This window comes from Lycium barbarum, chromosome 3 (assembly GCF_019175385.1).
Source record: "Lycium barbarum isolate Lr01 chromosome 3, ASM1917538v2, whole genome shotgun sequence".
Taxonomy (NCBI): Eukaryota; Viridiplantae; Streptophyta; class Magnoliopsida; order Solanales; family Solanaceae; genus Lycium; species Lycium barbarum.
This window is the reverse complement of record NC_083339.1, coordinates 132,154,314-132,166,407: the sequence shown is the minus strand read 5'-3', so window position 1 is coordinate 132,166,407 and position 12,094 is coordinate 132,154,314. Positions and strand designations below refer to the sequence as shown.

The window sequence follows — 12,094 nt, the reverse complement described above, 5'->3', positions numbered from 1 at the left end:
CAGAAGTAAACTTTCAAAATAATAATTCTTATATTTGCGAACAAACTATTAATCATTATTACTATTTGTTGCCTCGGGATAAAAGAACCAACGCGTTGCGAAGGCATCCGAATTCTCATTAACACAAAAAATCCAAAAGAAAATTGCTAATGGAGCAAAAGGAAAAAATATCACAACAAAGAATGGCAATTGAAGATTTAAAATGATATTAGAGCGCATCGTTATGAATGTGCTAATCTCATGAGTGTCTTGGATCCCTTAATTTTATATTGTACATCTTTTTAACTTTATAAGAAAGTTGATGAGAAATTTTAGAATTTAAATACCCTATGTCGGTATATTATATTTTATTTCAGGTATATTATCAAACACCTCTGGTGCATCCTTGTGCAAATTAATACCTACCATAATTCCATATATTGGTGCACTAAATACGCATATATTCCGGTATGTGCACCCCAAGTATCCATTCTCAAATCCAAACACGCATGTGCAAAAGTGGTAAAATAGAACTACATGTATATAAAAGATCAACCACGAAAAAAATCAAAATAAGAGGAAAAGTATCACACCTCTATCAAACAAGAACAAGAAATATAATTACATCATTAAAGGTGTTTTCGAGGGGTAGTACATCATTGTCCAACTAGATAAACACAAACTCTTGAATACCATCTCACCCCCAAAAAAACCAAAAGTTGAAAATTATTTGTACTTAAATAATTAATCAATCAACATTTCAAAGAATTTACAAGAAATTGACAGCCCCTTGAATTTCAACTTTTGGCATTATTATACTTTGCAATAAAGTCAATAGCGGAAGTTTCAAAGTTTGGCCAAATCAAATGGACCACGCGTTCTCCTCCTTTGCCGGCGCACATAAAGTTATCTTCGCCCCGCAATTAAGCACTTTCATTTAAACCGTTAGCCTAGTCAGCAATCAACCAAACCGGGTTTAATTCTTTAAACCGGAGATCGAGCCGAGTCATTTGCTAACAAACCGGGTTCATCACCTTTCGGTTCCAAGCATTTGAAAGACGGCATTCTTACTCCCATTTTCACACTGTGTGATGTAGACCCCTCTTCATTATCAGCTCTTACCTTTGGTGATTTCATTGATGAACCCCTTGTAAAGAATGGTGGTGCAATCTTGAAAACCCACCGGTCTGACTTTGCTTCTTGATCGAACCGGTCAACTCGTCTAAATGATCTCCCTCTTGTAGAACTACCATGTCTTGGTAACGTAACAGCACAACTCTTTGTCCGGTTTAGTAAAGCCCGGTTCATTACCTCTTTCCTCACATTCTCAGGCAATCTAAGAGTGTACCGGTCTAAATTCTCACCTGGTACTACTAATGAATGACCGGTCGAATGTGACCTGAATTTGTTAAACACCTTGGGTCTCTTTACGGAAAATGATCTTGGTGGCCGGTTTGAACCGGTGAAACTCAAATTTCGTTTAACTTCCGGTCTAACTGAGCTCTCTTCTTGCTCTATTTGTATTGAAACTTCGTTATTTTGCGGTAAATTTTGTGTACTTTCCTGTTCTTGACCTTCATGGTTCACCTCGGGAGCTTGAACCGGTGCAGGTTCATCAGGTTGAGGAGTAAGATCAGCACGACAAACAGGACAAGTCACATGAGACTTTAACCAAGCATCAATACATTCAGGGTGGAAGACATGATCACACTTTGGGATCAAACGCAACATTTCATCATCTTCAAACTCGTTCAAACATACTGCACACTCCAAAGCTCCTTTCCCAATATGATGATCCTTTACTTCAGCGTAAGTAAATGTGGGAAAAGTCTCGATAATGGAGTTTTCGAGTCCACGTGTTGCAGCAGCTGTACGACGTCGCATCGACAACGTTCGACGGATGCTACCTGTGGTGGCGTTACGGTTGCGTATGTAAATTGAGAAGAAAGCAATGAAAAAGAGGGCAGCTATAAGAACAACTATGATAATAGCCAATGCTGGACTGACACTTGGGTATTGGAACCGATTTTCGGTTCCAGGTTCATTTGATGACTGTGCTGACGCATTTTGAGTGGTCTGACATGATAATACCAAGAAGATGATGAGTTTAATGGAAAAAGAAAAGAACCCATTTTGAGCTTTTAAGCTAATCATGGTTAATGGTTTTAGGAGAATTTTAGCTGGCCGGAGAAGGCGGTGAAATGAATATAAGGGAGTCAAGTGTTTAGGGGTTATATATATGTGAATGGCAACAGAGGGATGGGGTAAGAGTTTTAGATTAAGCTGGAAAAGTCAGTTTGTGGAATATAAAAGTGTTTCTTGGAGGAGGAAAAATATAGGGGAGACATTTGACTTTAGGGGGAGTGGTTTGAAAGGCAGCTTCTTGGGTGATGAAGTTAAAAGGACTGGCTGCTACGATGTTCTAGAATTTAAGTACTTGTGGTCATAATGGGTGGCTCCATGTGCTTGGAGAATTTAAAATGGTTAATATTGTTTAGTATTTGATTATCATTATTTGGATCAATAGTATATTTGTTTATGAGTTACAGTCCAGTATAGAATTCAATTTAGGGGTGCTATTGATTCCGCTTTTATTGGATAATTTTGAAAATGGGAAAAGGATGAAATGTTTTCACAATTTGTTAGTGTCCTTTAAATTGAACTTCATAAGCGGATGAAGCATTAGGTAAGTGCAGATGTCATATTCATGACAATTTTTATGTGATTAATAAATTTATTAATTATTTTAGAATTTACTTTAAGAAAATTAGATCAATTTTTAATTTGACTTTTTTTAATCTAGAGTTAAAGTTTAACTGCTTTACAGAGCATTTTAAAAGTAATAAGTGACAACAGAAAAATTAATAGGTAAAAACTTTAATTAAGAGAGAAATTTAATCCCTATGCTTCGAGAAAAGGGCTAAATTTATAGTTATACTTTATCGTATCCTTGACTCCATTAGAGCAAAGGTATATTTGAACAAAGGTTAACCCAAGGCGAATTCTGCTTGAATCTATATATAATATAAAGCTAGGCATAGACAAGGTGATGTGACACATCTCTATGGCCTAGAAAATTATTTATCTTTTTTCTCCTTTTTTTAGGCCTTTTCTCTAATTATAAAATGTAAAACTCTAATTATCTCTTAATTATTGTGCTCAATAATAGACAATTGATTGCCACTCTTATAGTTTAATGCACTTTACTGCATGAAAAGAGAGTAATGGCCAAAAAGCTGAAAGTATTCAAATGTATTACACGATTACAGATTACTCGATTAATGACGAACTTTAATACATCCGTTAAAAGCCTTTCAATTTCTAAAACGGCTAACTTTTAACATATAAAACAAAAAGGTTTCAGTATTCTCCGTATTCTTTTCTTGTCATTTGATTAATATTGCCCCAGTCCTAATGTTAATTCAGCTCTAGAGGTAATGTTTTCTCCTATGTTGTCATATTTGTTTCTTAGTGATTAAATTAATATTTTTCTTTGTTATGCTTTTTCGTTATTGTGAGAATCAGGCTTTATAATAAATCTTTTTGTTGCACCAGTAAAAGTATAAATCATTATACCATCAGTGAGAAAGCACATTTGATAGAAGTGGCTGCAATTGCTTTCTTTTACTAAACTGGTGCAACAAAAAGATTCATCGTAGAGCCTGATTCTCACAAAAAGATGGTATAATGATTTATACTTTTGAAAATGCCGATTAAAAGTGGACAAAGTTAGAAGTGGCTCAATTGCTTTCTTTTACTGGTGCAACAAATTTATTTCGACTAACTTTGTCCACTTTTAATTGGCATTTTCAATTTGACTAGCATTTATTGAATTCGATTGATTAAGCTAATCAAAATATGCTTGAAACTCAACTTTTAAAAACTATATATTTTGTGCTTTGTTAGATTTTGCTTACACTTTATAATTCTTCTTGGCATCTCTTACGTGATATCGTTTATTTTGCAAATATGATGAACAGGTGCAACTAGCTTACTACTATGTAAATTAATGTTTGAAGTCGGCAATAAAACGTATAATTTATATTTGTAGGTGAATTATAATTATGTCCTACTAATAGATAATATGAGATTACAATCTGTTTTTCCTATAAGATCTTTCATTTTCTTTTTGGCATTTTTCTCTCATTTTGCACAGCAAGTCTCGACAATTTTGATAAAGAAAAAAGAATAGGATCAAAAGGACATAACGGAAATGTAATTTAATCATCCAATTGATGGAATCCGCAACTTGTGTTGCAAAAAAAAAAAACTCTTTTTACTCTTTTTCCCTGCTTTTACTTTCTTTACTTCATTTTACTTTTTCTTGTATTTGAGTAGAAGATAATTCTAAAAAAAAAAAGTTTTACCATCTAATGAAAGGAAAATATCTAACATTTATATATTTATATATTAATATATAGCATACTAAGAGAATCATGAATTAAAATCCCCAACACAAACTTCTATAAATATATATAAGTGAAATGATTTTCTTATAATTTTTTTCTTGGACGAAATATGATAATGAAAAATTCATCTCATTTGAGCTCTAATTTTAAAATAAAGTATTGACTAAATTTATATTATAAAAAAAATTATGATCTTTTACACCGCGCGTAGCGCGGGCCAAGAAATCTATATATATAATAAAGCTAAGCATAAACAAGGTGATGTGGCACCTCTCTATGACCTGCATTGCAATTTATCTTTTTTGTCAATTTTTTGAGCATTTTTGTCATTGTTTTGTCAAATTCTCTATTTCCCAGATTTTTTTTTTCTTTTCATAAGTACTCCGTACCATTTATCTGCTACATTAAGAAGAAACTTAAATGTCACTTTAAATTATTATGCGTTATGACTTATCTTTACATTTACTTTCCAAACTAAGGAAGGTGTCTTTTAAAAGCTCCTCCGTATTAGAGAAGTCCAATTGCCTAGATCTTTTCCAACTACAAATACTTAAAATAAGTATAGTACTTGCTATTACTTTTTTCTTTTTCCTGTTTTCATTGATTTTAGTTGGAAATATTATGCTTTTGATCTTTGTTTGAGGCTTCCTGTTAGTTTTTGTGTGTGTGTTCTATGTTTATGCTTTCTCATATTTTATTGACTTTAGTTGTGTTGTTTTTTGCAGGTTAGTGGTAATTGTTGCATCGATCATTATCTTTTGTTGTGAGGAGTAACTTGCTTCTCTTTTTTCCTCCATTTTTGTTTTTGTTTTTCCTTTTTCATGTAGTAGAGTTTCTATACCTATGAAAAAAAATCAATGAATGATTCCTTACTGTAAATTCTGGTAAATTTGTTATAGTTTGTGAAGAAAAAAATATACCTCTTTTTCTTTTGTTATTAAAGCAAGTGGAAAATCTATATTTACTATGCATTCATTGACCTATTACACCCCTTTTATATTCCTAATCAGTAGTGTAATTTTTATTTTTTGTGATAATGTAATTTAAATTTTTGAAGTGACTCATGAGTAACAACAACAAGGTGGAAAAAGAACCGGCGAATAAAATGGAACAAAAGAATAGGAAAGAAAAGGAAAATAAGATTGGGGATTGGGGAAGAGAGAAAAAGTAGAAGTAAAAAAGAACAAAAGTATTTAAAAAATTTCCATTTTATCTTCTTCTATTCTTTTTTACGAGTTACATTGATTCATCAATCCAACAGAATAATTTTCATTTTATCTTCTTCTATTCTTTTTATTTTCTCTACTTAATTTTATAAAAATATCATTTAAATTTATTATCATATCGCGCGAAGCACGGCCAAATACGCTAGTAGTAGTATAAGGGGAAGATTAAATATTAAATTATTTTCAAAAGTAGAAGAGTAAATTTGACCCTAGTCCCTAGATAAAATTAGATTTTTTCACATAGTCCCAATACTTTCTGATCCGTTATGTAATTCACGATAACAAAAGATATCTTTACAGAGTGTTTTGTTCTTTGGTGAGAAGTGTCATCATTAACATTATATTACGTTTTTGTAAATGTGGTTACGACTTAAATTTAGTTCTAGCACACATGTCAATTCGTTCAGTCGGTCGTGTTGTTTGAAATATATACAACCTAAATTGATGAGGCTGCATGGCGGTCTATGTGCTCTGTAATAATTCTCGATCTTAATTTGACCAAAGAAATAATAATAGCAAATACATAATAAGAATCCAGGTGAGAAAATGTTAAGTAATATTCTAGAAAGAATTTGATTCCGTGACCCATAAAATGATATAAATAATAAAAGTGGTTGCAAATGTCGTGTGTTGGCAAATGTAGAGAGCAGCCTTGTGGCATCCAACTCTTTGAGAATATAACCACGTGCTAACTTCAAGCAATACTTACATGTACTTTATGCGTTTTTTGTGACAATTCCGAAGGAACAATGACGACTAGTGACTACCAGTAGAAGTAGAGGAAGCGAAATGAAATGAGTGGCGTTTCTCAAGATGGAATAATAGTAATACTGCCATAGAAAGGGGAGGGATTCTGCTCCATTACGTTTTGCTCCAGTAAATATTTATACAGTATATTTCTAGATGGATGCCATGTGCTCTTATAAGTATGAAAGATTGAGTTTCATTAGTAGATTGTAATAAAATAACCAGTTGTAGGAAGCATTCCATTCAAAATTGAGTCAGCTATACATACAAAATATCAGAATATTTAATCTAAAATTTTAAGATAAGAGATCAACGTGAACCTGTCCTATTTTTGCTGTCTAAATATATTTTATGTACTAGCCATAACATCATTAAATTAGAAAATTGGGAGTAACACTATGCAGGGCCAGACATATAGTACTCCATTAGCTACGGATTAAGTTGTACTAAGAAATTTATTAAATATGTACAAATATTAAATTCGAACCTAATAGGTCAAATAATTAGTAGGTTTAATGGCATTCGGAATACACAAGATTCAGGATCGAACTTTAGAATATTAAAAACTCGTACTGTTGTACGCTAACTCTTCTCGTATTATTTTCTTCCTACGTCTCCATGGAACTTGGGAGAAAAGCACATCCATTCAAATAAATTCCTGTTAGATTGTTTAGCAATTTCCGGCCGCCTACCTTTTAGCTGCAGCACTTGACCATTCTTCATCTTTTTGCCTTCTTCACAAACAACCTTAACCTGACAGAAATCCGGTGCATTCTTTTGAACATATTCTCCTACTCCCTGTCCCATCCTCACTCGTCTGAAACGAAAATAAATATAAATAATATAACTTTCAGTCAATGGCGAAATCAAAAATTTCGCTTCAAGATATAATATAATATCAACAAAAAGTATTTTTGACCTATATATGCAGTATAATTTTCATTGATGAAGGGTATTCAATGAACCACTGTTAGTTCTTGCAAATTAATCAAATTGAGTTGTAACAGAGAACGATGTTTACATGGTGGAAAGTGATCGTTTAGTTCCAATAACGAGGCTGGTAACATTGACAACAGAGATTAGATCAAGTAATGCTTTGGCTGGTGATTTGCTCTCCACAAGTACAGTATCTACTGGTACCTGCAGCCCCCAGTAATCAAAATGTCAATAAGAGTTGTGTCTCTGAATTTGGGCAATTGGGAATTTTGCAAATAATATACCTACTTTGGCATCATTGCATAGGCGGATGTATTTTTGCAAGAGATTCTTCCGCCTGTTGCTCTCTTCATTTATGTAGCCTTGCACCTGCTGTTGGGTCAATTGGCTTCTTGATAATTTCCCAACTTTCAACACAAAATTCAAGTTGTTAACTAGTTGACCAGCAGAAGGGCGTAACAAGGGGGCGCAAGGGTTCATTTGAACCACATTCAGTGGAAAATATAAAGGGAAAATTATTTTTTATGGTTGGAATATAGATGACGCATGCAATTTGCAAGCAATTTAGTTACATCAACTAACCTCTAAATTGATAAAAGACCAGATACATTGCGACATAACCTATATTTCTTGTCAAGGTAGGCAGCATTCAGTTTTGTCGTTAGCTACTACAAGGTCAGAAGCACCATATTTTTGGTTGGCTTACCTCGAGAGAAACAAAACGTATTAATCAATTACCACCATTCACGAAGATGTGGTAGAATCATAAAAATTCTTTTACCAAGTCTTGTGTTCGATTCCCTTTGGCAAGAAGCACTAAAACCCCTCATAGTGGGCTTTTTACCATGTGAAAACGGATTAATCGGGCCAGTAAGTTTTAGGCACGGGATGATTAAACAAAATTAAATATATTCACCCATAAGTTTAAGAGCTGATATTAACACTCTTTGATTGCCTGGCATCTTTTGTTGATAAGGTTGGTGCAGGCAATGGTTTATGCAGAACTTCGCAAATAGATGTGTCGAACTATTATTACAATTGGGCTTGTACTCGAGTTTGAGTCTAGGATTCTAAGATATACTTCTCATCATCACCTAAGCAGTATTTTTCAAGTAGTGTTGGTCTATTGTATAAGGAGTATTATTTTCCAGACAAAATATTTGGTTGAATTTTTCCGCGATGACTACTTCGGTTGAAGGTGTCTCTGCCTCTAGCCGGCAAAGCAAAGAATTTGAACCAGGATATTAAATATCCCAGTCATGTAAATTAAAGAACTATTCATGTTCTTGAACTCTCGATTATGCCTGATATGCTGATTATCCTAACTTGACATTCCCCTGTTTTCTTGAATACATTATTCTGTTTGCTAGCAATGTTATGTAGGAGTACCACAATTTTCCTATGTCTTTGCTACTGTTTTGGATGAAGCATCAAATCACACACTAAAATTGACAAATAAAAGTTACCTGGTGAAGGAATATAAGTAATGGGAGGAAACACATGCACAAGGCAAATGCGAATTCCTGGGGAGATAGCATGATCAAGTGCCCATTGAAGAACATGCAAGTCATTTTTGCCAACTGCTACATGAACATCATTGATCACTCCTCCATCTTTGTTGCTAATTACTTCACTCTTGCTATCTTCTCCGATCTCTTCGATTTCCCAAGACATCTCTTTCTTAACAATGCTACTATGCAAGTGGTGAATTTTACTCTCAGTCCCCCATCTCTACCAGTCCAAAAAGGGGAAAAGAAATGGCTTTGTGGGGACTGGGGATAAACAATGTGGACTTAAAAAAAAAGGAGTAGATATGGAACAAGGAAACAAATATTAAAAGCTTACGGAATTGGCCGAATATGAGGTAAAGAAGCAAAGGTCGTCGCTTTCATAGACACAAATTAAGGAAAAAGGTTTCGATTTTTTTCCCTTCTTTTTTTGTCTACATTTGCAGGCCTACTGGACATGTAACGTGTCTCACATGTAAAAATAAAAAAAGACTTTGCTTTCTAGTTCTCTAGTGAAACATGCTTTCCCCCTATTTTTTTCCCCTTCGGACCGACCCCAGATAGCGATCTAAGAGGGAATATATTGAATCATCTAGATTGTTTTTAATGGGAATTTAAGCTTTTTGCACGAGGTAAAGTGTTTTGGACCATGCCATGATGTTCTAAAAATGCATGCCAATTGGTAATACTTACTACCATTTGATTTTCCTTTCCTGCTAGTGATGTTATCCGCACTAAATATTCCACAAAAATAACAATGATCTTTTATCTTATATGCGAGATAACTCATTCTCTTGATATGCATAATATTGTGGGGTGAGTTGGAATTTCTCAGGCAAGATTGCATTAGTTATGGTACAAGAAAATAACTTTTGGACTTTTTGATCATCTTCTTTTTTGTACTATTAATCAAATGCCATCTACTTCAGATATCCCTATACAACCTTTTCCGCACACATAAATCCATGCCATAAACTTTTTTCCCATCCAAAATAGTACTATTTGGAACAAGATTGAGAAAAACATATTAGCAGAGGCTAATTAGGTCCCGTCTTGGAAACTCTTTAAGTTCTAATATACAGAGTAAACATCTTCTGATCAGCAGTATCCCTGAAAATATTCAGTGGGTCTCTCAGCTAAATTTCATGTTTATGCTTGATTTGGCATCAACTAGTATGAAAATCAGAAATCAGAAGCTAAAACTTAAGCTTTATCTTAAGCCCTGGTTTAGAAATTATTGGTTCAATGTGGTTAGCTAATTTCCATTTGTCCGTTCCTAATACATGACCACGTGATCTCCTTGGAGTTTTTCTGAGGACAGGAAAAAATTCTATATAATCACGGTTATTTGTCCGTTTGCTAATACATGAGCCTCCACCTTTCTTTTATTGTTCATCTGAGTTGTTCCTTTTTTAACTTTGAATAGTAAGAAGCGATTCATCCTTCTCGAACACAGCGTACAACTTTCAGTTTTACTGAGCTCTCTAGGTGTGCTTGTTCCCCCTTCTTCCCACTGTAGGTCTTTCCTTGTCTGAACCTTGCCCTTCATCTTTAAGGTTATGCCATCCTAAGGTGCTACTAAATGAATGAATTTTATTAACGTCTGATAAATTATAGATCAAACCGCCGAATCAGAAAAATTGGGTTCTATCATAAAGCTTTGTATCGGGTAAGTTTACGAATTGAAGACAAGCAAACTCGAATCGCTGACATCCACCGCAGGATAAACCACGGCCTCTCTTGCATACATATTGAAAAGATAATAAGAATAAGAGGTGTTAAGTTTTCTATCATCCTTGCTTCAAGCTATTTTTTTCATTGGACCTCCCCTACAATATCGTCACCGCAATAGTATTTAACCACCAAATTAAAAACGGATTAGTGTATTTCTTCCTGTGTGAATCATGAAAGTGCTTAAACTATACAACAAAAGTAATCACCAGTGTTACTACATCTCCAAATGCTGTCTTCAGCAACCACCTGGCGTATACTTTAATGCTATTGATCATCTATTTCCAAATGCTATTGTTCCACTAATATAAAGTCTTCCGTTGAAGCACTTTTAAATACGCAAACCGGTCACTAATAGCGTAGCAGTGACGAAAATACAAGTATATAGGTCAAATATGTGTAATAAATAAAATTTAACACAGTGAAGCAAATGAAAGAGATAGCTCAATGGCTGAGGCTCTGCAACATGTGGTGACAGTACAAGTTCGAGGGCGAGCTCATTTAATGCTTAATGTTTTCCTAAAAATAGGCTCAAAAAAATAATTAAAAGTGACATTCGAGTTCGATCCGGAGTAACATGTAAAGGAAGCAGCAGTTGCAATCAACGTGCTCCAAAGACACTTTCGTTTGTTAGAGTACACAATTAAATATATACTAATTTCTTAAGGTATATACACATATATATACATAATTTTTTTCGAAGGGTGGAATTGCGTCTTCCATGTAGGTCCGCCTCTGGGGTAAACCACGGCCTCTCAGGTTATCCTTTCTCGTATACATATTGAAAAGGTAATAAGAATAAGAGGTGCTAAGTTTTCTGTCATCCTTGCTTCAAGCTATTTTTTTCATTGGACCTCTCCTACAGTATCATCATTGCAATAGTATTTAACCACCAAATTAAAAACGGATTAGTGTATTTCTTCCTAATGCGAACCATGAAAATGCTTAAACTATACACCAAAAGTAATCACCAGTGTTACTACATCTCCAAATGCTGTCTTCAGCAACCACCTGGCGTATACTTTATTGCTATTGATCATCTATTTCCAAATGCTATTATTCCACTAAAAGTGTTCCGTTGAAGCACATTTAAATACGGAGAGAGACATATTTTGGTGCAAATGTCAGACTCACTGATTCTTTTTTAATCATCTGACGGCAAAGTATGTAGATTATGGGTAACTCTAACCAACCACATTGTAGGGCCATCTATTTGTCACCAGGGAGCACTCAAAAATAGATCAAAGATTTAAATTTTACGGGTTCATTTTTTAAGATTCTTAGTATTGGACTCATTGTCTTTTTAAAGTTATGAGGTCTTATCTACGATTTGTTGTAATTTTCATCGATTTTTATACATAAATTTATGTTCCGTGTCGAAAGTACTTGAATAAGATGAACCGGGTGTAGTACTCCATATCTGCCTCTGGGAGCATCACTTGTAGTATATTGTTTAGTAATTGACATCACCAAAAATCTTTATGCTGGCGCAACTAGAAGCAAAAATTAGTAACTCACAGTGCTGTCTTGTTAACAAGAGCTCTACCAGTTGCCTCCT

At 34.2% G+C, this 12,094-nt stretch overlaps 2 protein-coding genes across 2 annotated transcripts; both read right to left on the bottom strand.

Annotated features, from left to right (window-relative positions):
* Positions 1-579: 579 nt before the first annotated feature.
* Positions 580-2,384, bottom strand: LOC132632601 (E3 ubiquitin-protein ligase ATL31-like). The gene has a single exon (XM_060348595.1). The coding sequence runs from the start codon at positions 2,131-2,133 to the stop codon at positions 964-966; it is 1,170 nt and encodes a 389-aa protein (XP_060204578.1). The 5' UTR covers positions 2,134-2,384; the 3' UTR covers positions 580-963.
* A 4,395-nt stretch (positions 2,385-6,779) lies between these two features.
* LOC132632600 (U-box domain-containing protein 52-like) lies at positions 6,780-9,126 on the bottom strand. Its single transcript, XM_060348593.1, has 4 exons — positions 8,764-9,126; positions 7,586-7,704; positions 7,383-7,501; positions 6,780-7,178 (listed from the first exon to the last, which is right to left on the bottom strand). The coding sequence occupies exons 1-4, from the start codon at positions 8,969-8,971 to the stop codon at positions 6,959-6,961; spliced, it is 666 nt and encodes a 221-aa protein (XP_060204576.1). The 5' UTR covers positions 8,972-9,126; the 3' UTR covers positions 6,780-6,958.
* Between the last annotated feature and the right edge of the window lie 2,968 nt (positions 9,127-12,094).